At 31.4% G+C, this 23,632-nt stretch overlaps 1 protein-coding gene across 1 annotated transcript in view; it reads right to left on the reverse strand.

Annotated features, from left to right (window-relative positions):
• Nucleotides 1–23,632, reverse strand: part of LOC148953148 (facilitated trehalose transporter Tret1-like) — a 93,488-nt gene that overhangs the window by 27,823 nt on the left and 42,033 nt on the right. Inside the window, exons 3-5 of the mRNA XM_089087546.1 lie at nucleotides 4,614–4,828; nucleotides 3,247–3,494; nucleotides 377–557 (exon numbers count right to left, since the gene is read on the reverse strand). Of these exons, the coding sequence (XP_088943672.1) occupies nucleotides 377–557; nucleotides 3,247–3,494; nucleotides 4,614–4,828 (644 nt within the window). The remainder of the gene's footprint in view (nucleotides 1–376; nucleotides 558–3,246; nucleotides 3,495–4,613; nucleotides 4,829–23,632) is intronic.

Raw genomic sequence — 23,632 nt, forward strand, 5'->3', positions numbered from 1 at the left:
ATGTGTTGGCAATTCGACATGCACAAGAGCCCTAAAGGTGAAATTTATCATTTTTCTTATGAAGTGAATGAATATTTGGATGATTACAGATCTTCCTCGTGTCCCTCAGATGATGACGGATCACTCCCTTTTCAACAGTTTTGGTTACTATTAGCCTGTGTCGCTCCTTACTTTCAGTTTGTTATCACAAGCTGTATGATTATTTAAGAAAGCAGAGTATAATTCCATATAATGTATGCATGCTATTCAATATAAATTAAAGTACAGTATACCAGTTTTTAAGTATCACTTCTGAGGTTTAATTTTAACGACGTCTTGTTTACGCAAAAGAATGATATAGAACAATAAACAGTATCGTGTAGCATAGCCTGCTTACCGAATTATAGATTATTGGTCCATATCCTGAAAACATTTGGAAAAACATCATGAAGAGTGACAAAATCATAGGCTTATAAAACTGAGGTCTTGATATATCCTTCATGCTAAAGTCACCTTTATTTTGCTCTTTGTCGTTATTCTCCTTAATCCGGTTTAGCTCTTCATTGATATCGGCATGGCTGGAACATACAAACCCTTTTTAAAATTACAATTACAAACAGGTATTTTACTTTGATATAGCCTAGGCTTGAAAGCCGAGACAGTGTTTAAGTTTTTTGTTTTTTTTTCTTGTTTGGACCAAAAGCAAAAAATTTCCACAAAGATGGACATTTTTCCGATTTTGAGCTCGAAAAAAACATATTAATTGTAATACTAGGTACAAATATGAAAAAAAAAAAAAAACAATTAAACTTAGAGCTCATAATCAAAATTTATTACAAATAGTATAAGAAAAGCTACTGGATTTTTATGATACGGGGAAATACTCGTCTTCCATCCAAGAAAGGGTGCAATCTTAACAAGAACTAGACAAGCAAGTTTAGTATCTAGGTAAATATGTCAAATTTAGTGCGTATTCAATAGATGATGCTTTCAGTTACTAGTACGAGCCTGCTATAACTTTAATATTTTGAAGATTGTCGGTTGCTATGGGCCGTGGCCCGCTCCTTATTAGGTTTGCACCTGTAGCTATAGACTGAAATCATGACATTGTCAATATGCACCTAATGTTTTGCACACCGATATATATTTTCAAATATATATTGATGTATCACTTCTTGGTTTTTCGGATGATTTCTTAAATTTGTCTCAGTTGTTGTCGTCCTTATAGAATAATTTTTGCCGTCTCGAAGAAGGCTATGTGGATATTGATCTGCAATTTAACGTAGACAAGACATCTGTTTTTTTTAAGTTGCCCTGAGGAAGTTTCTGCAGTTATGCGTGGTAGAATTAATAAAACACCGTCTAATCACATCACAACATTAGCTTACCGAATGGTTGTACTCTTCGAGAGATACAGGGTTTAGTTCTAGACTATGTTAATAAAATAGTTCGCGTTGCACATGCTGAAGTCGCCACTCGCTGGACAAATTCAAATCGCAAGAATCTGGACAGTCTTTTTAATGCGGTTTCTTTGCCTCTTTTGCTATTATTGTCTCCCTTTTGGAGGGTATTGGATACCCCCTCCCCCCAAAAAAAAATCCGGACAATATTTTTTAAGTGTTTATGACATCTGCAACATGTCCCATCTTTTGCTAAAAATTGCAATAATATTGCTAGACATGGTTTTATAACCCTTTGGGTGCAGTTAAGGAGACAAACGTGACTTACGTGAAAAAAACTGTAGTTCCTGGTCCATGAATGATTCTATCCTCCTAAGTAGACTGTTGCATGTAGCTTTCAATGCTGGTAGCTCTAATATTTTCTTTTCTTTTTGCAAGTTTTTTAGTAATAAAAAAAAAAAAATTCTTATTGTTCTAGTAAAACAAAATAGTATTTCAGGAGTCGTTCTTAAAGAATTGGGACAATATTCTAACTTTAGCGTGAAGAGCGAGGTTTTAAGGAGGGGCAACCCCCTTCATATACGTAATAATTTCTGCTCGTTTTAAGCTTTAATGTTGCTCCTAACTTTCAGTTGAAAAAAACATGTTTTTTTAATTTAATTTCTGATAGTTTTTAAAATAATGCCAGGAAATCTGGCTACACCTTACGGAAAATCACTCCTTCATACGGATTTATTTTCTAGACAATTCAATCCCGATGAAAATTTGCCACAGACAATTACCCTTAACATCTCCACGCGTAAAATTGAGTAAGCAAAAAGAAAGCAAGACATAAGAAGAATTTTGTATTGGAATTCTGGCAAATTTCACTGGTTTAAAATTTCCCCTGAAAAATTTATCCCCTGGAAACTCCCTCCCCATGGAAAATCATTCCTATGGAAAATTCCACCAGCAGAAGATTGTCCCCTCCCACACACAAAGTGTATGCATACTTCCGAATAAAAAATACTGTGCGTAGACAATGGGCAAAGAACTTTCTGTGGAGGATCATGATATCTCCAAAGGCATTGAAGTTATCAAGTATTTTGCAGTAGGTTGCCTCAAGACATTGCTAATTGTAGGGAGAGACAATCCAAGATACATAGTCCAAGTAATTGAGAGGCAAATGCTTAAATGGCTGCGGCAAGGGTAAGATTCGGCCTTTCAACTATGGTGAACAAAATGGCTATCTCAAATGTTAATTGGACGATTTTGAGAAAAAAGGGGCGAGGAAGGGGGACTAGTTGCCCTCCAATCTTTTTGGTCTCTTGAAAAGGGCATTAGAACTTTTGATTTCCGTTCGAGTGGGCCCTCTCTGGATATTCCAGGACCACTGGGTCGATACGACCAACACTGGAAAAAAAAGCATAAATAAACACACATATGTGATCTTTCTTCTCGCAAAAAAAAAAAAAAAAAAAAAAAAAAAATTCTATATTTTTGCAGATGCTTGAAACCTCTACAGAAAGGTTTCCTAGTATGCTGAATCTGAAGGTGTTATTTTCATTAATATTTTATTACTTTTAGGGGATGTTTATCTCTTTTTTCGAAAATCAAGTAAATTTTCTCAGGCTCGTCGCCTTTGATGGATAAGACTAAACTTAATGAAACTTATATATTTGAAATCAGTATAATAAGCAGATTATTTTGATGCATCTATTAATATCAAAATTCCATTTTTTAGGGTTTTGGTTACCATTGAGCCAGGTCGCTTCTTACTTACAATTCGTTAACAAGAACTGTTTGATACTAGTTTTGTTGGTGAACAAACGTCAACATGGCCGTAAAAAAAAAAAAACAAAAAAAAACAATAACAAATATTACTAGCCTGCCTCGAAGTGATTTGATTGCTTTTCTAGCGCTATCTATTTTTCCTTTTTGCAGCAACCATACGGGTGATTCTACGTGAAACAGCATGGATAAATAAGAAACAGGTATGGCTAGTTCGACCAAAGTCAAGGTTCTCCAGTCCATAAATGTACCAAGAATGTAGGTACAGAGTATACCTGCGACACCAAGTACAGCTGGTAGACTAGCAATGATTCCTCTCAGCTCTGGAGACGCAATTTCGCTGGTCTTTTAGTGCCAGATAAAGAAAAAAAAAAAAATATAGCAAGACACAAAATAGATGTTTTAAGAAATACTATATAATACATCGTAATATGTCCGTTGTTTATAAAGTTTAATAGAGCATCTTAAACATTAGTAAGAAGCAGCATGTTCAAATTGAAAACAGTTCTCGGTAACAATCTGTAAGTAAAGATTACCTTCATGCCAAAGCTTTATCTAGTTCATCAAACTAAGCCATCTCGTGACCTGAGAACTCATTATATACCAGGCAAATGAGCTACAAAATCTTACCATTTTTTTAAATCAATTTAATTAAGTTTAATGAAAAGTCGTTAGGTACTTCGTCTTTATCGACGATTATTTTCAGAATTTTCTAACCGTTCTTTTCAGAACTCGTATATACAATATTTTAGAAACATTCTATCAATACCCACAGTTCCATTCTTTTTATCAATTTTTTTTACTGGGACAATTCCAATTTGGGACAAGTCCCAATTTGTGCTGAAAAGCTGATTCTATCATGGAAGTACCCCACTGCTGGCAATCTCATGCTTTTACATGCTTAAGCTTTTAATAAATTTATGCCATAAATATGAGAATTCCATCAATTTATCAAGGGTATTGCCTGAAAGTTATTATAGTTAGACCTATAAAAATGCTGTGACTATCAATAAAGAGAAGGATTTATTTATCAAACACATAGTAAACGAATAAAGTTGTTGCTATCTCCCCTAAAAAGCAAAACTTGTCCAAGAGGGAAGCTTTCATAATTACAGCTTTAATTGGAAGCAATAAGGACCAGGATGGATAACTTAAAAACATATGTGCCCTAGGGTATTTTAAATTATTCCAGCTAATGACTGATAAGACTACAGGAGATTGATGAGAATTGTAATTCAAGCCAAGATATTATATGGACAACATTTTTTTTAGTAAAATTTAAAACACTCTTGCTTTAAAGTGAATTGACATAACCAGTTTCACATAAATTTTGTCTTTTTTCATACATCCTTATCCCGTTATTACGACAAGTTACGACAAGTTTAAGACGTTGGACCTTAGGTAGACACTAATCATCCTAAATGGGCTTTAGCTGACTAGTGGCGGCGATATCAAAATACTTACATATATTTGAGCAGCCATACATACGACAATATCAACAACTCCGGCTAATATCCTCCCAATAAAGATCCACCATACATTATTGCTGAGAGCAGCTAAAAGGTGACTCAAAACATACACGGGTGATATAAGCAACATAGTTCCTCGTCGTCCTAATAGATTGGTTGAAATAAAGCCGATGAAACCACCAATGGTACATCCAATTGGTATTCCACTCACTAGGGAATAGAGAATACAATAAATTGGAGGGACTACTGATCATCAAGCATAATTTAAAACAACTTTAATTTACCCCTACTTATATATTTTACAGACCTTGAAAGTTAAAAATTACCCCAAAAATTTTAAACAGTAAGTGGCAAACGTTCTCTCGACAAAAAGGTGACACTAAGTAACAACCTATTTCTGCTAGAGTGATGCCGTATCTGAAAACAACGAACCATTGGAAAATCTAAAGGACTTGTAGATGCTATTAGGAAGCAGACTAGATAACATCAATCCATTGTCCGCGCCCTGTCTAAGAAGAAAAACAGTCAAAAACACAGTTTTATTGCCAATACTTTCTCGTCTTGTTAGCAATCTTCTTCTTCCTACATCTCAATAATAAGAAACAAATGGCTAAATCATTGACTGCAATTGATAAGGCTCTGTCACCACTGCAAACCTTTGAGGGTAATCTTACGGATTTCCTTAACGATAGTAGCTTACCAGATGATCAGAAACTTTTAATTTTACAAATGGCACTTCGTCATATTCACGATCAAAAAACCATATCGAGATAAACCCACCAGTGTTTGAATGTTGCAGATAAGAAATTATCGCAAAAGCCATATAATTCAACTTCAAAATTGTCTGTGTCATCACCATCGGAAGGTCACTTATCAAAAATATTAAATTTATTACCAAAAATATTTGAATGAAAGTAGTGATATTTAAAAGATACCTCAACTAAGCAAATCACTCCAAGTAGCAACAAAACTCACAATCTCATTGATGTAATAGCTGATTTGGTCTCACATTGTAAGAAAAATATCTGTGACACAAATCTCCTGAAATATTGACAAACATCAAACTTTCCCAAATCAATTATAATTAACATAAATTTTTTTTAAAGAATTAATGCAACAGGTATCATTTAATGATGATAATAATGATGATTATTCTCAAAAAAGATGATTTTAAAATGTTGATAATGTAGGGGCGGATCCAGGATTTTTTAGGGGGGGGGGAAATAGGTTGATCCGAAATTTTTTTTTAGGGGGAGGGTGCAAAATAGGTTGATCCGATAAACTTGCGTAAGGAGTAATTTTAATTAACGCAAACTTCAGTTAATTAAGTAAATTACACTACTTTAGACTACGCTAGGAGGGGTGGGTGCAACCCGCCCCCCCCCCCCCCCTGGATCCGCCACTGTGATAATGACAACAAGTACGCCTAAATCAAACTAGAGAAGCAGCAATGATTTAACTCTAGAGGGTAGACGAAAGCATCTTTCTACCGTTATTATACAGATTACATAAAAAAACAAGTTTTTTTAACTGAAAGTAAGGAGCGACATTAAAAACTAAAACAAACAGAAATTATTCCGTATATGAAAAGGGCTGTCCCCTCCTCAACGCCTCGCTCTTTACGCAAAAGTTTTTAATTAATTTAAAAAATAGAGTTGTGAGAAAGAGTCAAACTTTAGCGTTAAGAGCGAGGCATTGAGGAGGGGAAAGCCCCTTTCACATACGGAATAATTTCTGTTCGTTTTAAGTTTTAATGTCGCTCCTTACTTTCAGTTAAAAAAACTTGATTTTTTGTATTTAATTTCTGAACGTTTTTCAACTAATGTAGGTTTTGATTTTGGCTCACCGTATATGAATAATTAAAACGAAATCGCATATTAATTTTACTTTTTTTTGGTTAAATGGCTTTCTCAAAAGTTGTTTATTTTTATTTACGACCGTTTCTATTAGTAATAAACATACGTAACTTACGAATTAACTTAAATAACCAACTTCTATATTCGTATATTTTTTATTACGTATATTAGAGAGTTCGCCCCCTAGTCAATACCTCGTTCTTTACGCTAAAGTTCAAATTTTGTTCCAATTCTTTGAGAATGACCCCTTAATCACAAACACCGTTAATTAGAATAAATAGCTCTTATGAAAGTACTAAAAAAAACTTGAGCGTAAAGAATGAGGTATTGACTAGGGGCAAACGCTATCATATGAGTATATACCAAGGTACTACTTTGCCGGGGCCCCCGTACCAAACATGTTTTTCTGTTAATTTTTGCAGGTCATTACACTCTTTGCCAGAGATTAATGTTATTTCAAAAGTTCAGCGTAACTTCAAAGTTCAGTGTCCTTTTTTAGTGATTAACCAGAAAACCGATGACTCTTTTTAACCGCCAATTATTTTTGTATATATTCAGATTTCAAATTTGAGTCTCCAACAGTTTTGAATAGTTTATATTCGAGATAGCATTACAGGCATTTTTTGTAAAAAGCATTTACATAGAAAAATGGATAAGCAATTTTTGGTGAGTAAAAAATATTCTCATTATTATATTAAAAAGAAATTGTCATTAAGTTAAGGAAGAAATTCTTTCCTTACACTAGAACTAAGGGTACTTATCTACTTAGAAGCCTGTTGTTTTTAGGAGCTGAAAAAACCTCTAATTCTCTTATAGGTTGAAATTTACGGTGTGATTTTTTATCGAGATCAATGGGTCTTGTAGATGTTTTTTGAAAAAAGTGCTTAGCTTTCGATCGGCAATTTGGGATTATAATAAAATGTTTATTTTTTCATGTATTGATTGTTACAAAAGCTTCCTTTTTATCAAGATCAATGACCCTTTTTTTTAGGGGTTTTTTTTAAAATACTTCCAACCCAGTATTCAAAAAAAAAAAAAATTGTCTTTTAATTTATTTAAGTAATAAATTATTTAATTAAACTGTGTGTGTGGTTACATCTTTTAAAAATTTATTAATTTTTAAAAAATCTTCCTTTTTTTATCAATATCAGTTGGCTTTTTTTTTATGAATGTTTTTTGAAATAATTCCATTCCAGTTTGCATTTAAGGTGTTATTTTTTATAAATATCAGTGGCCTTTTTTAGGGAATTTTTTTTAAAAAGTGCTTAGCTTTCGATCAGTAATTTGGGATTAGAATAAAATGATGATTCTTTTAATGTATTAATTGTTACAAAAGCTTCCTTTTTATTACAATGTGATTTTTTTTTTTTTATCAAGATCAGTGTTGTTTTTTTTCTTATGGATGTTTTTTGAAAATATTTCCAGGCCAGTCTGCGTTGAAGAATCTCTTCATGAAATTTAATGCGTTCAAAACCCTCCCCCCTCCCAATTCCAAAAAAATAAATATTTTTAAATTATAACCCTATTTAAAAAATAAAATCTTTTTATCTTAGTTCATTTTTTTTCAAAGTAACTTATAATAAAAGAGGGGGGGGGGATTGAATTATCAATGATAATTACATTTTACACTGATTAAATTTATATTTATTTATAAATTTGATTGAAATCTGATAGTTTAAAGAGAAAAAAAGGCTGTTATACCAAAGAGTTTTAATAATTTCTGACTAAATTGACTTTGAGTTTCACAAAATGTTCATAACCGCATGATTAGTAACAATTTTACGCTTGAGTATACAAAGAGGAAGTTTCAGTGACTGAATAATATTGAATAATAAAAAAAAATATGTTATTATTATAAAAAATATAAATTTTTAACAATTATTATTTTATTTTGTTAATAAAGGAAAATATAAATATTTTTTCAATGGAAAAAAAAAAAAAAAAAAAATTTTTTAAACAAATTTAAAAGATTTTTAGCTTAAAGAGTGAAACCGACCTAATTAGAAAAATAGTTTTATTTTAGGAAGTTGTTGATCAAACCCCCAGCAAAAGCGAGCAAAGTTGGATGTCACCCCTGACAGCAATGTGAGTCATAGCAAAATACATCATGAAAATACCCCCTTGCACATTTTCGAAGATTCGAGCGCTAGAAGAAAACAGATAAGGTTGCTTATAAAAACACATGAAAAAGATAGACATTCACTTCTATTTAAAGGAAGAGATGTGAGGCGCTATGCTCAGTTAAACAATGCAATGAAGCATCCTATAGTTTTTTTATGCTAAACTTCCAATTGGTCTGTGAATGTTCGTTTCTAAAAGCAGTATTTTTTTTTTATTTCAAATAAAATTCGTTGACTTTTTAATACTCCCCCTAATCACAGCGTTAAAATAGTCTTAGACTATTGTTTACCTCAGATCCCCCTGCGATATGAAATATTCATCACTATAAAAGTTCAGTTTTATAACCAGTGCCTAGGTACTAAAGGAATATTGAAAATTTTTTTTCTGAGTTTGTGTGTGTTTTCGCAAGAAAATAGATGGTCTTTAGCAAACTTATCAATAGCTAGTTGAAACTCTGCATAAATATCTGAATTTTTAGCCTAATTGCGTAGGTACTAAAGGAACATTGAAATATCTTCATTTTTAGCCTAATTGCGTAACTACTACAGGAACATGTTTGTTGTATCTATTATTATCAATATTCCGTTTTTTATAGTTTCTTTTAATATTGAGCCTTACATGACTGAAATCATTACTTAGAATATTTAATTAACTGTTTTTGATTTCAGTAACCATAGATAGTTGAAACTCTACATAAATATCTTCATTTTTAGCATAATTGCGTAGGTACTAAAGAAACATTGAACTTTTTTTCTGATTTTGTGTGTTTTAGCAAGAAAATAATACTAGATCTATTGGTATCAATATTCCGTTTTTAGAGTTTCAGTTACTATTGAGCCTTACATGCCTGAAATCATGAATTAGAATATTTAATTAGCTGTTTGGGTTTTCAGACATAGTGTTTAGATGTTCATGGGTGTTAGGTTCCTGGAGGGTTTTATGACTCCTCCCTCCAATGAATTCAGATGGCTTTAAGACTCATCTCCCTAGCGATAACTCCATTCAACCTTGAGTGAAAATATAAAAGTTTAATGAAGTATTTTTCTACTTAACAGCTACATTAATAACTTCCAAGATGATAGGACTGTATGACACAGAATTTATAAGTGACCGAGAGTTCAATGCCTCCTCACCACAATGTCGTCGATGGGTTTTATGACTCCTCCCCACACTGAATTCAGAGAGTTTTAGGACTCATCCCCCTAGCCATAATTCAATTCAACCTTGAGCGAAGATATAAAAGTTTGATGAAGTATTTTTCCACTTATCAACTACATTAATAACTTCCAAGATGATAGGACTGTATGACACAGAATTTATCAGTTTGAAAAAATCCTCTTGCGGTGTTATATTTGAATGTGCATTTTTATTATTGTCTATGGAACTCAAAGAAATTGACTGTTATCATTGGATAGTGAACTATAACATGTTTGAGTATGATAAAAGTTTGTGGAGTACTACATTACGTTATATAAACAGACTTGGATTCTATGATAGAGTGATTACACCACTTAATAATGCTGGTCGGGACCTGAGAAATGTTCAGGAGGAAGTCGGTGAAATTTGCAGCTTTTTCGGGGTTGAAGCGCTATACGTAAAGGGCAATGTACCTACAGATAAAGTTTTAATTCAATAGTGTGACCCTAGGATTCCACTTTTCAATCTAGAAGAGTTTAAGTGTCCCCAATTTGAGGGGGGTTATCACCGTCCTGAAGACGAGGTTAGGTTCTTCGCACAGTGGATACCTAAGAACATACCTGATCGTGATAAATCCATAAGACATGGTAAAAACTATTCTATATCATGGGACCATCGTTTGTGGATGTTTAAGAGTGAACTCTAAGTAATATTTTTTATATAAACATTTGTTGTTGTGTTTTTTTTTTCTAAAAAAAAAAATCTGTTAATAATTTTAATAAATAAATATCTTTACTGTTAACCCGTAGTTATTCTTGATAATATTTATATTTTACTAACTTAACAAGCTCTGTAATGAATTCAGCTATATTATAAAGACAAAATAATAAAACATAAAGAAACTCTTAAACAAGTTTAAGTAACTAATAAAAAAAGTATTTCTTGAAGTCAACTCTTGGATACACAATACAGAAAAATCATTAAATAAACTATGAAAAAATTGTAAGTAGCAAATTATATATTGAATTCACCTGCTGTATTATGACAAAATTCTAAGTAAGTAACAAACTCTTTGATATTTTCACGAGTTAGATAAACGATGTAGAAATTAATTTCAAGAAATTATGAAAAAATTCTCAGTAAGTAACCATTTCTTTCTTGAAGTCAACTCTTGGATACACAGTACAGAAATTTCATTCAAGAAATTATTAAAATATTTTTAAGTAAGTAACAATCTATTTATTGATTCCACCTCTTGGATATACAGTACAGATACTTCATTAAAGAAATTATTAAAAAAATCGCAAGTAAGTAACTTTTTTTCTCTTTATCACAATCTATTTTCGCTTAGCTCCATGATGTAGAAATTTAATTCAAGAAATTATGAAAAAATTCTCAGTAAGTAACAATTTCTTTCTTGAAGTCAACTCTTAGATACACAATACGAAAATTTCATTCTAGAAATTATGAAAGTATTTGTAAGTAAGTAACAATCTCTTTATTGATTTCACCTCTTGAATATACAGTACAGATACTTCATTCAAGAAACGTGATTAAACACGTTTTTTTTGAAACTACATGCTATTTGCATGCCTTTCCTTGGCACCTTTCTAAATGAGCGGGGATTCCCCACTGCTTCCTACACATTGCAAAAAGTGAGCAGTACGAAAACTCTACGTTTTCAACCAGACTGATTTTTTGGTTTTTTTAGACAACACGAGATACATGCAAAGTCGACATTGCTTTATTTCATTTTTTAAAATTCAAGAAATTATGAAAAAATTATCAGCAAGTAAAAATTTATTTCTTGAAGTCAACTCATGTGTATAAATTTAATTAAAGAAATTATGAAAAAATTCTCAGTAAGTAACAATTTCTTTCTTGAAGTCAACTCTTGGATACACAATACGGGAATTTCACTCAAGAAATTATGAAAAAAAATTGTAACTAAGTAGCAAATTCTTTCTTGAATTCACTTGTTGAATAAAAAAAAAGACATTTAATTCAAGAAATTATGACAAAATTCTAAGTAAGTAACAAACTCTTTATTGTTTTCACGAGTTAGATGTACTATGTAGAAATTAAATTCAAGAAATTGTGAAAAAATTGTAACTAAGTAGTAAATTCTTTCTTGAATTCACATGTTGGATAAACAAAAAGACATTTCTTTCAAGAAATTATGACAAAATTCTAAGTAAGTAACAAACTCTTTATTGTTTTCACGAGTTAGATAAACGATGTAGAAATTAATTTCAAGAAATTATGAAAAAATTCTCAGTAAGTAACCATTTCTTTCTTGAAGTCAACTCTTGGATACACAGTACGGAAATTTCATTCAAGAAATTATGAAAATATTTGTAAGTAATTAACAAACTCTTTATTGATTCCACCTCTTGGATATACAGTAAAGATACTTCATTCAATAAATTATGAAAAAAAAATCGTAAGTAAGTAAGTAACATTTTTTTTTCTCTGTCAACTCTTAGATACACAATACGGAAATTAAATTCAAGAAATTATGAAAGTATTTGTAAGTAAGTAACAGTCTCTTAATTGATTTCTTCTCTTGAATATACAGTACAGATACTTCATTCAAGAAACGTGATTAAACACGTTTTGAAACTACATACTATTTGCATGACTTTGCTTGGCACCTTTCCAAATGAACGGGGATTCCCCACTGCTTCCTACACATTGCAAAAAGTGAGCAGTACGAAAACTCCACGTTTTCAACCAGACTGGTTTTTTAGACATTGCAAAAAGTGAGCAGTACGAAAACTCCACGTTTTCAACCAGACTGGTTTTTTGGTTTTTTAGACAACACGAGAGACATGCAAAGTAGACATAGCTTTATTTCATTTTTTAAAATTCAAGAAATTATGGAAAAATTCTCAGCAAGTAACAATTTCTTTATTGAAGTAAACTCATGTGTAGAAATTTAATTCAAGAAATTATGAAAAAATTCTCAGTAAAGTAACAATTTCTTTCTTGAAGTCAACTCTTGGATACACAATACTGGAATTTCATTCAAGAAATTATGAAAAAAAATTGTAACTAAGTAGCAAATTCTTTCTTGAATTCACTTGTTGAATAAACAAAAAGACATTTCATTCAAGAAATTATGACAAAATTCTAAGTAATTAACAAACTCTTTATTGTTTTCACGAGTTAGATATACGATGTAGAAATTAAATTAAAGAAATTATGAAAAAATTGTAACTAAGTAGTAAATTCTTTCTTGAATTCACCTGTTGTATAAACAAAAAGACATTTTATTCAAGAAATTATGACAAAATTCTAAGTAAGTAACAAACTCTTTATTGTTTTCACGAGTTAGATAAACGATGTAGAAATTAATTTCAAGAAATTAAGAAAAAATTCTCAGTAAGTAACCATTTCTTTCTTGAAGTCAACTCTTGGATACACAGTACGGACATTTCATTCAAGAAATTATGAAAATATCTGTAAGTAAGTAACAAACTCTTTATTGATTCCACCTCTTGGATATACAGTACAGATACTTCATTCAAGAAATTATGAAAAAAAAATCGCAAGTAAGTAAGTAACATTTTTTTTCTCTGTCAACTCTTAGATACACAATACGGAAATTAAATTCAAGAAATTATGAAAGTATTTGTAAGTAAGTAACAGTCTCTTTATTGATTTCTTCTCTTGAATATACAGTACAGATACTTCATTCAAGAAACGTGATTAAACACGTTTTGAAACTACATACTATTTGCATGCCTTTGCTTGGCACCTTTCCAAATGAACGGGGATTCCCCACTGCTTCCTACACATTGCAAAAAGTGAGCAGTACGAAAACTCCACGTTTTCAACCAGACTGGTTTTTTAGACAACACACCCACAGAGATGACACACAATACGTAAATTTCATTCAAGAAATTATAAAAAAAATATTTGTAATTAAGTAACAAGCTCTTTATTTATTTCACCTATTTAATATTCAGTACAGATACTTCATTCAAGAAAACGTGATTAAACACGTTTTGAAACTACATGCTATTTGTATGCCTTTCCTTGACACCTTTCCAAACGAGCGGGGATTCCCCACTGGTTCCTACACATTGCAAAAAGTGAGCAGTACGAAAACTCCACGTTTTCACCCAGACTGGTTTTTAGGCACCAATCAGGAGATATAAGCACAGTCGACAAACCATTATCTCATTTTTTTAAGGTTCAGTTAGCCGCCGGTACGCGCGCGCCCGTACCCTCGTCTAACTGAACCTTAAAAAAATGAAATAAAGCTATGTCGACTTTGCATGTCTCTCCTGATTGGTCCCTAAAAAACCAGTCGGGTTGAAAACGTGGAGTTTTCGTACTGCTCACTTTTTGCAATGTGTAGGAACCAGCGGGGAATCCCCGCTCGTTTGGAAAGGTGTCAAGGAAAGGCATGCAACGCGCATGAAGTTTAAACACGTGTTTAATCACAATTTATTGACTTAAGTATCTGTAATGTCTATTCTCTTGGTGAAATAAATAAATATAGTGTTACTTACTTAAACTTATTTTTTTTATAATTTCTTTTTTTTAATGTAAGTCGTTTTTGTCTTATCTGGGTGGGGGGGGTCTAAAAAACAAGTCGTGTTGAAAAAGTTGAGTTTTAGTACTGCTCACTTTTTGCAATGTGTAGGAAGCAGTGGGGAATCCCCGTTCATTTGGAAAGGTGCCAAGCAAAGGCTTTCAAATAGTATGTAGTTTCAAAACGTGTTTAATCACGTTTCTTGAATGAAGTATCTGTACTGTATATTCAAGAGAAGAAATCAATTAAGAGACTGTTACTTACTTACAAATACTTTCATAATTTCTTGAATTTAATTTCCGTATTGTGTATCTAAGAGTTGACAGAGAAAAAAAAAATGTTATTTACTTACTTGCGATTTTTTTTCATAATTTCTTGAATGAAGTATCTTTACTGTATATCCAAGAGGTGGAATCAATAAAGAGTTTGTTACTTACTTACAAATATTTTCATAATTTATTGAATGAAATTTCAGTACTGTGTATCCAAGAGTTGACTTCAAGAAAGAAATGGTTACTTACTGAGAATTTTTTCATAATTTCTTGAAATTAATTTCTACATCGTTTATCTAACTCGTGAAAACAATAAAGAGTTTGTTACTTACTTAGAATTTTGTCATAATTTCTTGAACGAAATGTCTTTTTGTTTATCTAACAGGTGAATTCAAGAAAGAATTTACTACTTAGTTACAATTTTTTCACAATTTCTTGAATTTAATTTCTACATCGTATATCTAACTCGTGAAAACAATAAAGAGTTTGTTACTTATTTAGAATTTTGTCATAATTTCTTGAATGAAATGTCTTTTTATTTATTCATCAAGTGAATTCAATAAAGAATTTGCTACTTAGTTACAATTTTTTTCATAATTTCTTGAGTTAAATTCACGTATTGTTTATCAAAGAGTTGACTTCAAGAAAGAAATTGTTACTTACTGAGAATTTTTTCATAATTTCTTGAATTAAATTTCTACACATGAGTTGACTTCAAGAAAGAAATTGTTAATTTCTGAGAATTTTTTCATAATTTCTTGAATTTTAAAAATGAAATAAAGCTATGTCGACTTTGCATGTCTCTCGTGTTGTCTAAAAAACCAAAAAACCAGTCTGGTTGAAAACGTGGAGTTTTCGTACTGCTCACTTTTTGCAATGTCTAAAAAACCAGTCTGGTTGAAAACGTGGAGTTTTCGTACTGCTCACTTTTTGCAATGTGTAGGAAGCAGTGGGGAATCCCCGTTCATTTGGAAAGGTGCCAAGCAAAGGCATGCAAATAGCATGTAGTTTCAAAACGTGTTTAATCACGTTTCTTGAATGAAGTATCTGTACTGTATATTCAAGAGAAGAAATCAATAAAGAGACTGTTACTTACTTACAAATACTTTCATAATTTCTTGAATTTAATTTCCGTATTGTGTATCTAAGAGTTGACAGAGAAAAAAAAATGTTATTTACTTACTTGCGATTTTTTTTTCATAATTTCTTGAATGAAGTATATTTACTGTATATCCAAGAGGTTGAATAAATAAAGATTTTTTTACTTACTTACAAATATTTTCATAATTTCTTGAATGAAATTTCCGTACTGTGTATCCAAGAGTTGACTTCAAGAAAGAAATGGTTACTTACTGAGAATTTTTTCATAATTTCTTGAAATTAATTTCTACATCGTTTATCTAACTCGTGAAAACAATAAAGAGTTTGTTACTTACTTAGAATTTTGTCATAATTTCTTGAAAGAAATGTCTTTTTGTTTATACAACAGGTGAATTCAAGAAATAATTTACTACTTAGTTACAATTTTTTCATAATTTATTGAATTTAATTTCTACATCGTGTATCTAACTCGTGAAAACAATAAAGAGTTTGTTACTTACTTAGAATTTTGTCATAATTTCTTGAATGAAATGTCATTTTGTTTATTCAACAAGTGAATACAAGAAAGAATTTGCTACTTAGTTACAATTTTTTTTAATAATTTCTTGAATGAAATTCCCGTATTGTTTATCAAAGAGTTGACTTCAAGAAAGAAATTGTTACTTACTGAGAATTTTTTCATAATTTCTTGAATTAAATTTCTACACATGAGTTGACTTCAAGAAAGAAATTGTTACTTGCTGAGAATTTTTTTCATAATTTCTTGAATTTTAAAAAATGAAATAAAGCAATGTCGACTTTGCATGTCTCTCGTGTTGTCTAAAAAACCAAAAAACCTGTCTGGTTGAAAACGTGGAGTTTTCGTACTGCTCACTTTTTGCAATGTGTAGGAAGCAGTGGGGAATCCCCGTTCATTTGGAAAGGTGCCAAGGAAAGGCATGCAAATAGCATGTAGTTTCAAAAAAACGTGTTTAAACACGTTTCTTGAATGAAGTATCTGCACTGTATATTCAAGAGGTGAAATCAATAAAGAGATTGTTACTTACTTACAAATACTTTCATAATTTCTTGAATGAAATTTCCGTATTGTGTATCTAAGAATTGACTTCAAGAAATAAATTGTTACTTACTGAGAATTTTTTCATAATTTCTTGAATTAAATTTCTACATCATGGAGCTAAGCGTAAATTGTTTGTGATAAAGAGAAAAAAAGTTACTTAATTGCGATTTTTTTCATAATTTCTTTAATGAAGTATCTGTACTGTATATCAAAGAGGTGGAATCAATAAAGAGTTTGTTACTTACTTACAAATATTTTCATAATTTATTGAATGAAATTTCTGTACTGTGTATACAAGAGTTGACTTCAAGAAAAAAATATTTACTTACTGAGAATTTTTTCATAATTTCTTGAAATTAATTTCTACATCGTTTATCTAACTCGTGAAAACAACAAAGAGTTTGTTACTTACTTATAATGTTATCATAATCCATCAGGTGAATTCAAGAAAGAATTTGCTACTTAAAATTTTTTCATAATTTCTTTAATGAAATTTCTGTTTTGTGTATCCAATAGGTGACTTCAAGAAAGAATTGGTTACTTACTTACATACAATTTTTTCATAGTTTCTTAAATGAAGTTTCTGTATTGTGTATCCAAGAGGTGACTTCAGGAAAGAGTTTGTTACTTGCTTACAATAGAACTATTCTAAATAATAAATAAGGGTTAAGCTTAAATATATTTTTTGCTTAAACGTATTAACAGTTTTTTTTTTTTTGAAAAAAAAAACACAAGAACAAATGTTGAAATAAGAAATAGTAATGAGTGTTCCCTATTAAAAATACACAACCGAGGGTCAAAGGTTATATACGTGTTTTTAACAGGTGTTTTTTCTTTTTAAAGCTCTTTGCTCTTATTATTTATACTTTGTTATAAGAACCTAACCTCGTCTTCAGGACGGTGATAACTCCCTTCACATTTAGGACACTTAAACTCTTCTAGATTGAAAAGTGGAATCCTAGGGTCGCACTTTTGAATTAAAACTTTATCTGTAGGTACATTGCCCTTTACGTAAAGCGCTTCAACCCCGAAAAAGCTGCAAATTTCACCGACTTCCTCCTGAACATTTCTCAGTTCCCGACCAGCATTATTAAGTAGTGTAATCACTCTATCATAGAATCCAAGTCTGTTTATATAACGTAATGTAGTACTCCACAAACTTTTATCATACTCAAACATGTTATAGTTCACTATCCAATGATAACATTCAATTTCTTCGAGTTCCATAGACAATAATAAAAATGCACATTCAAATATAACACCGCAAGATGATTTTTTCAAACTGATAAATTCTGTGTCATACTGTCCTATCATCTTGGAAGTTATTAATATACTTTATAAGTAGAAAAATACTTCACCAAACTTTTATATCTTCTCTCAAGGTTGAATGGAATTATGGCTAGGGGGATTAGTCCTAAAACCATCTGAATTCAGTGTGGGGAGGAGTCATAAAACACCTGGAAGTCATTGTGGAGAGGAGGCAGTGAACTCTCGGTAACTGATAAATTCTGTGTCATACAGTCCTATCATCTTGGTAGTTATTTATGTAGTTGTTAAGTAGAAAAATACTTCATTAAACTTTTATATCTTCTCTCCAGGTTGAATGGAGTTATGGCTATGGGAGATGAGTCTTAAAACCATCTGAATTCATTGGAGGGAGGAGTCATAAAACTCTCCAGGAACCTAACACCCATGAACATCTAAACACTATGTCTGAAAACCCAAACAGCTAATTAAATATTCTAATTCATGATTTCAGGCATGTAAGGCTCAATAGTAACTGAAACTCTAAAAACGGAATATTGATACCAATAGATACAACAAAAATGTTCCTTTAGTTATTTTCTTGCGAAAACACACAAAATCAGAAAAAAAGTTCAATGTTCATTTAGTACCTACGCAATGAGGCTAAAAATGAAAATATTTATGTAGAGTTTCAACTAGCTATGGTGTCTGAAAACCCAAACAGCTAATTATAGATTCTAATTCATGATTTCAGGCATGTAAGTCTCAATAGTAACCGAAACTCTAAAAAACGGAATATTGATACTAATAGATACAAAAAAACTGGTCCTGTAGTAGTTACGCAATTAGGCTAAAAATGAATATATTTCAATGTTCCTTTAGTACCTACGCAATTAGGCTAAAAATTCAGATATTTATGCAGAGTTTCAACTATCTATGGCTAAGTTTGCTAAAGACCAGCTATTTTCTTGCGAAAACACGCAAAATCAGAAAAAAATGTTCAATGTTCCTTTAGTACCTATGCAATTATGCTAAAAATGACCTTTTCAAGTGATGAATAGGTTTTATCGCAGGGGGCTAGGATATAAACTATATTCTAAGAATATATTAACCCTTTGAGTAGTGGGATTATTAAAAAGTCAACGAATTTTATTTGAAATAAAAAAAAAATACTGCTTTTAGAAACGAACATTCACAGACCAATTGGAAGTTTAGCATAAAAACACTATAGGATGCTTCCTTGCATTGTTTAACTGAGCATAGCGCCTCACATCTCTTCCTTTAAATAGAAGTGAATGTCTATCTTTTTCATGTGTTTTTATTAGCAACCTTATCTGTTTTCTTCTAGCGCTCGAATCTTCGAAAATGTGCAAGGGGGTATTTTCATGATGTATTTTGCTATGACTCACATTGCTGTCAGGGGTGACATCCAACTTTGCTCGCTTTTGCTGGGGGGTTTGATAAACAACTTCATAAAAAAAAAATATTTTTCTCAGTTGGTAGCTTGCAAGCTTTAAGAGCTAAAGCATTTAAATTATTTTAAAAAATTTTTTTTTTTTTTTTTTTAAATTAAATAAATATTTATATTTTCCTTTATTAACAAAAAAAAAAAAAAATTTTTAAAAATTTATATTTTTTTGAAAAAGAAAATATTTTTTTTTATTATTAAAGATTATCCAGTCACTTACACTTCCTCTTTGTATACTCAAGCGTAAAATTGTTACCAATCATGCGGTTATGAACATTTTGTGAAACTCAAAGTCAATTTAGTCATAAATTATTAAAACTCTTTGGTATAACAGCCTTTTTTTCTCTTTAAACTATCATATTTAAATAAATTTTATTAATAAATTGAAATTTAAGAAGTTTAAAATTTACTGAAGCGGGTAACTAAACTCCCCCCCCCCTATGATATACTCCTTTCCTTTAAAAAAAAATTAACGATACGAAAACATATTTTTATTTTAATAAGTTTTTGAATTTAAAAAAATTTATTTTTGATTAATTGGGGGGGGGGTGTGGGTTTTTAAAGCATTAAATTTAATTAAGAGATTATTCAAAGCAGACTGGCCAGGAAATATTTTCAAAAAACAACACTAAAAAAAAAACAAAACTGATATTGATAAAAAAAAAAATCACACTGTAATAAAAAGGAAGCTTTTGTAACAATTAATACATTAAAAGAATCATCATTTTATTCTAATCCCAAATTACTGATTGAAATCTAAGCACTTTTTAAAAAAAAGTCCAAAAACCGGCAACTTATATTTAAAAAAAATCACACATTAAAGGCATACGGTCATTTAATTATTTTAAAAAAAATACATAAAAAAAAAAGACCCTTATCTTTATAAAAAAGGAAGCTTTTTTAACAATTAATAAATTTTTAAAAGAGTTAACCACACACAGTGTAAGTAAAGAATTTCTTACTTAACTTAATGACAAAAAAATTTTTTTTTTCTTTGCCGACTGGGCTGGAAGTATTTTCAAAAACACCCATAAAAAAAAAGGGTCATTGATCTTGATAAAAAGGAAGCTTTTGTAACAATCAATACATGAAAAAATCAACATTTTATTCTAATCCCAAATTGCCGATCGAAAGCTAAGCACTTTTTTCAAAAAACATCTAAAAGACCCATTGATCTTGATAAAAAGTCAAACCGTAAATTTAAACCTATAAGAGAATTTGAGGTTTTTTCAGCTCCTAAAAACAACAGGCTTCTAAGTAGATAAGTACCATTAGTTCTAGTGTAAGGAAAGAATTTCTTCCCTAACTTAATGACAAGATAATTTCTTTTTAATATAATAATGAGAATATTTTTTTCTCACCAAAAATTTCTTATCCATTTTTCTATGTAAATGGTTTTTACAAAAAATGCCTTTAATACTATCTCGAATATAAGCTATTCAAAACTGTTGGAGAATCAAATTTGAAATCTGAATATATACAAAAATAATTGGCGGGTAAAAAGAGTCATCGGTTTTCTGGTTTAACACTAAAAAAGGACACTGAACTTTGAAGTTACGCTGAACTTTTGAAATTGCGTTATTCTCTGGCAAAGAGTGTAATGACCTGCAAAAATTAACAGAAAAAACTGTTTGGTACGGGGGCCCCAGCAAAGTAGTACCTTGGTATATACTCATATGCGTAATAATTTCTGTTCGTTGTAAGTTTCGATGTTGCTCCTTGCTTTCAGTCGCTTTCTTCCGGTGCCCCTTCATAGCAATGTCCCTTCCCCCATGAAAACTTCCTCCATGGAAAGATCCTGCCATTTAACCCCCAATCCAATTCCCCCCACTACCACAAAAAATCCCCCTGAAAACGTCTGTATACTTCCCAATAACCAATTCTATACGTAAATATTGGGTAAAGTTCATAACTTGCAGCCCTTTCCCCGGGGACTGTGGGGAATTAATCATCCTCAAAGACATATTTATTATATTTTTCGACCATGCTGAACAAAATGGCTATCTCAAAATCAAAATCTTGATCGGATGACTCTGGGGGAAAAATGAGCTTGGGAGGGGGTTGCCCTAGTTGCCCTCCAATTTTTTTGGTAACTTAAAAAGTGCACTAAAACTTTCAATTTCCATTAGATTGAGCCCTCCTGCAATATTCTAGGACACAGGGTTGATACGATCGCCCCTGGGGAGAAGAAACAAATAAACACGCATCCGTGATCTTTCTTCTGGCAAAAAACACAAAATTCCACATTTTTGCATGTAGGAACTTAAAACCTCTACTTTGAGGTTCTCTGATACGCTGAATCTGATGATGTGATTTTCATTAAGTTTCTGTGACTGTTAGGGGGTGTTTCCCCCTTTTTTCGAAAATAAGGCAATTTTTTTCAGGCACGTTACTTTTGATGGGTAAGATGAAACTTGATGAAACTTATATATTCGAAATCAGCACATAAATCTGATTCTTGCGATGTATCTATTTGTATCAGAACTCCGTTTTTAGAGTTTTGGTTACTATTAAGCTGGGTCGCTCCTTACTTACAGTTCGTTACTACGAACTGTTTGAAAGGTAGCGGACGTGGTGGTAGTACAAATTTACGTGCAAAATGGATGAAACTCTGAAACGTATATGCACCCAATACACTAGCTCACGCCTCAAATGTCCAATAGAGTGAAGGAAAAGAATACCAACAAAATAAGCCTAGCTAAACTCTTGATCAAAATCGCACACTTCGCAGTAATCAATATTGAATAACTGAGGTCTTCTATCCCCTGCAAATTATGCAAGCTAATTTTATGACTTTGGACGAGATACAATGCAATAAACCCTATAAGTGTATTCTATTTCTGATTTTCCATTGAAATCTAAGCGTGGTGAGGAGATTCCAATTGTTCTAGAAACAATACTTGACCAAGATTCCTATTAGTCAGTGATCCAGAGACCGTTATCTTTCAAGGGGTGGCTCACATTCGCTGCAGCTGGTTTGAGGGTGGATCCCAGGGTAATCGGGGGCAATGATAACGAATATTGGTGTACACAAGTTTGCACGCGTGTAGAACATGGTCATTTTAGCCTATAAAGTCAAATTTGGCCTATAACGACATCATACCGCTCTTGACTTTATTTACACGGTAAAACAAACTGAAAACTCTATAAACTTGACATATTCTAAATCCTAAGAACGACTAATTTTACCTAGTATTTTTAGTATTTACCCAAAACCTTTATTTTTTAGTTAACCCCTATTTAATTTTGAGAACAAGGTTTTTAAATATGCTTTTTCTTAGTTTTTTCGATTTTTCTGAAATTTTTGCTTACAGAGGTATTTTTTTATGCTTTATTTGAGTTTTGCTTGTTATTACGAGTCAAACCCTGTACTTCTTTTTTTTAAAAATTCTTAATTCTTGAGCAACTATTTATTTTTCTAAATAACGTCATAGCTTTCAGAAATTAGCCTACAGTGACCAAGTTAATTTTTTTTTTTTTTTTTAGATGTTAAAAAAAACGAAAACGAATCAAACTGCACATCATTCGAACCATCCGAATGTTCTTTAAACGTTGTTAATAAAAACAAAGTCTAGACTTGAATTTGCAAGAATATATGAGCGTTTGAACAAGAGAATCCCCCCCCCCCCCGAAAAAAAGAGAATTTATTGAATAGTGGAATTTTACTCGAAATATTTTCAAGACAACCTATGATTTTTGTCTCATCAAACGATAGATCACTTTTTTTTTTAATCAAATCATGTATTTACATTATCCTCCTGGGACCGGGTGTCCACGTCTGTGGACACCCCTATAAAATATTTTTTGTGCAAAGACTTTGCCATCTAGGAAAGATTTCGTTATTTCAAAGTGCTTTTTGGAACTGAAAAGCCATCTGCGATTTTTTCAGAAAGTTTCTGAGACTGTTAGGGGTGTTTTTACAAACTATAAAAGATTAAAATAAAAAGATGAAAAAAATCAAAGGTAAGAAAAAAGAAAAAAAAAAAACAGTGGTGAAACCGAGTTCTGAGAAAAATCAGGTATACTCTCTTGATTGTTGACAGCTCTTAGAAAGTTTTGTCAGAAGGTAGTTGTATATGTGCCATATTTCGGAACTTTAGAAAATTTTAGGTCCACGTACATGGAAATGCAGTTCTAACCGAGTAAAGAGCTCGGGTTGATTTTTTGGAGTTCAAATTTTGATTCCAATAGGGATAGCAATGGCCCCTGAT

This window comes from Artemia sp. Qi Xiang Cuo, chromosome 4, assembly GCF_049724085.1.
Source record: "Artemia sp. Qi Xiang Cuo chromosome 4, ASM4972408v1, whole genome shotgun sequence".
In the NCBI taxonomy this organism is placed as follows: Eukaryota; Metazoa; Arthropoda; class Branchiopoda; order Anostraca; family Artemiidae; genus Artemia; species Artemia sp. Qi Xiang Cuo.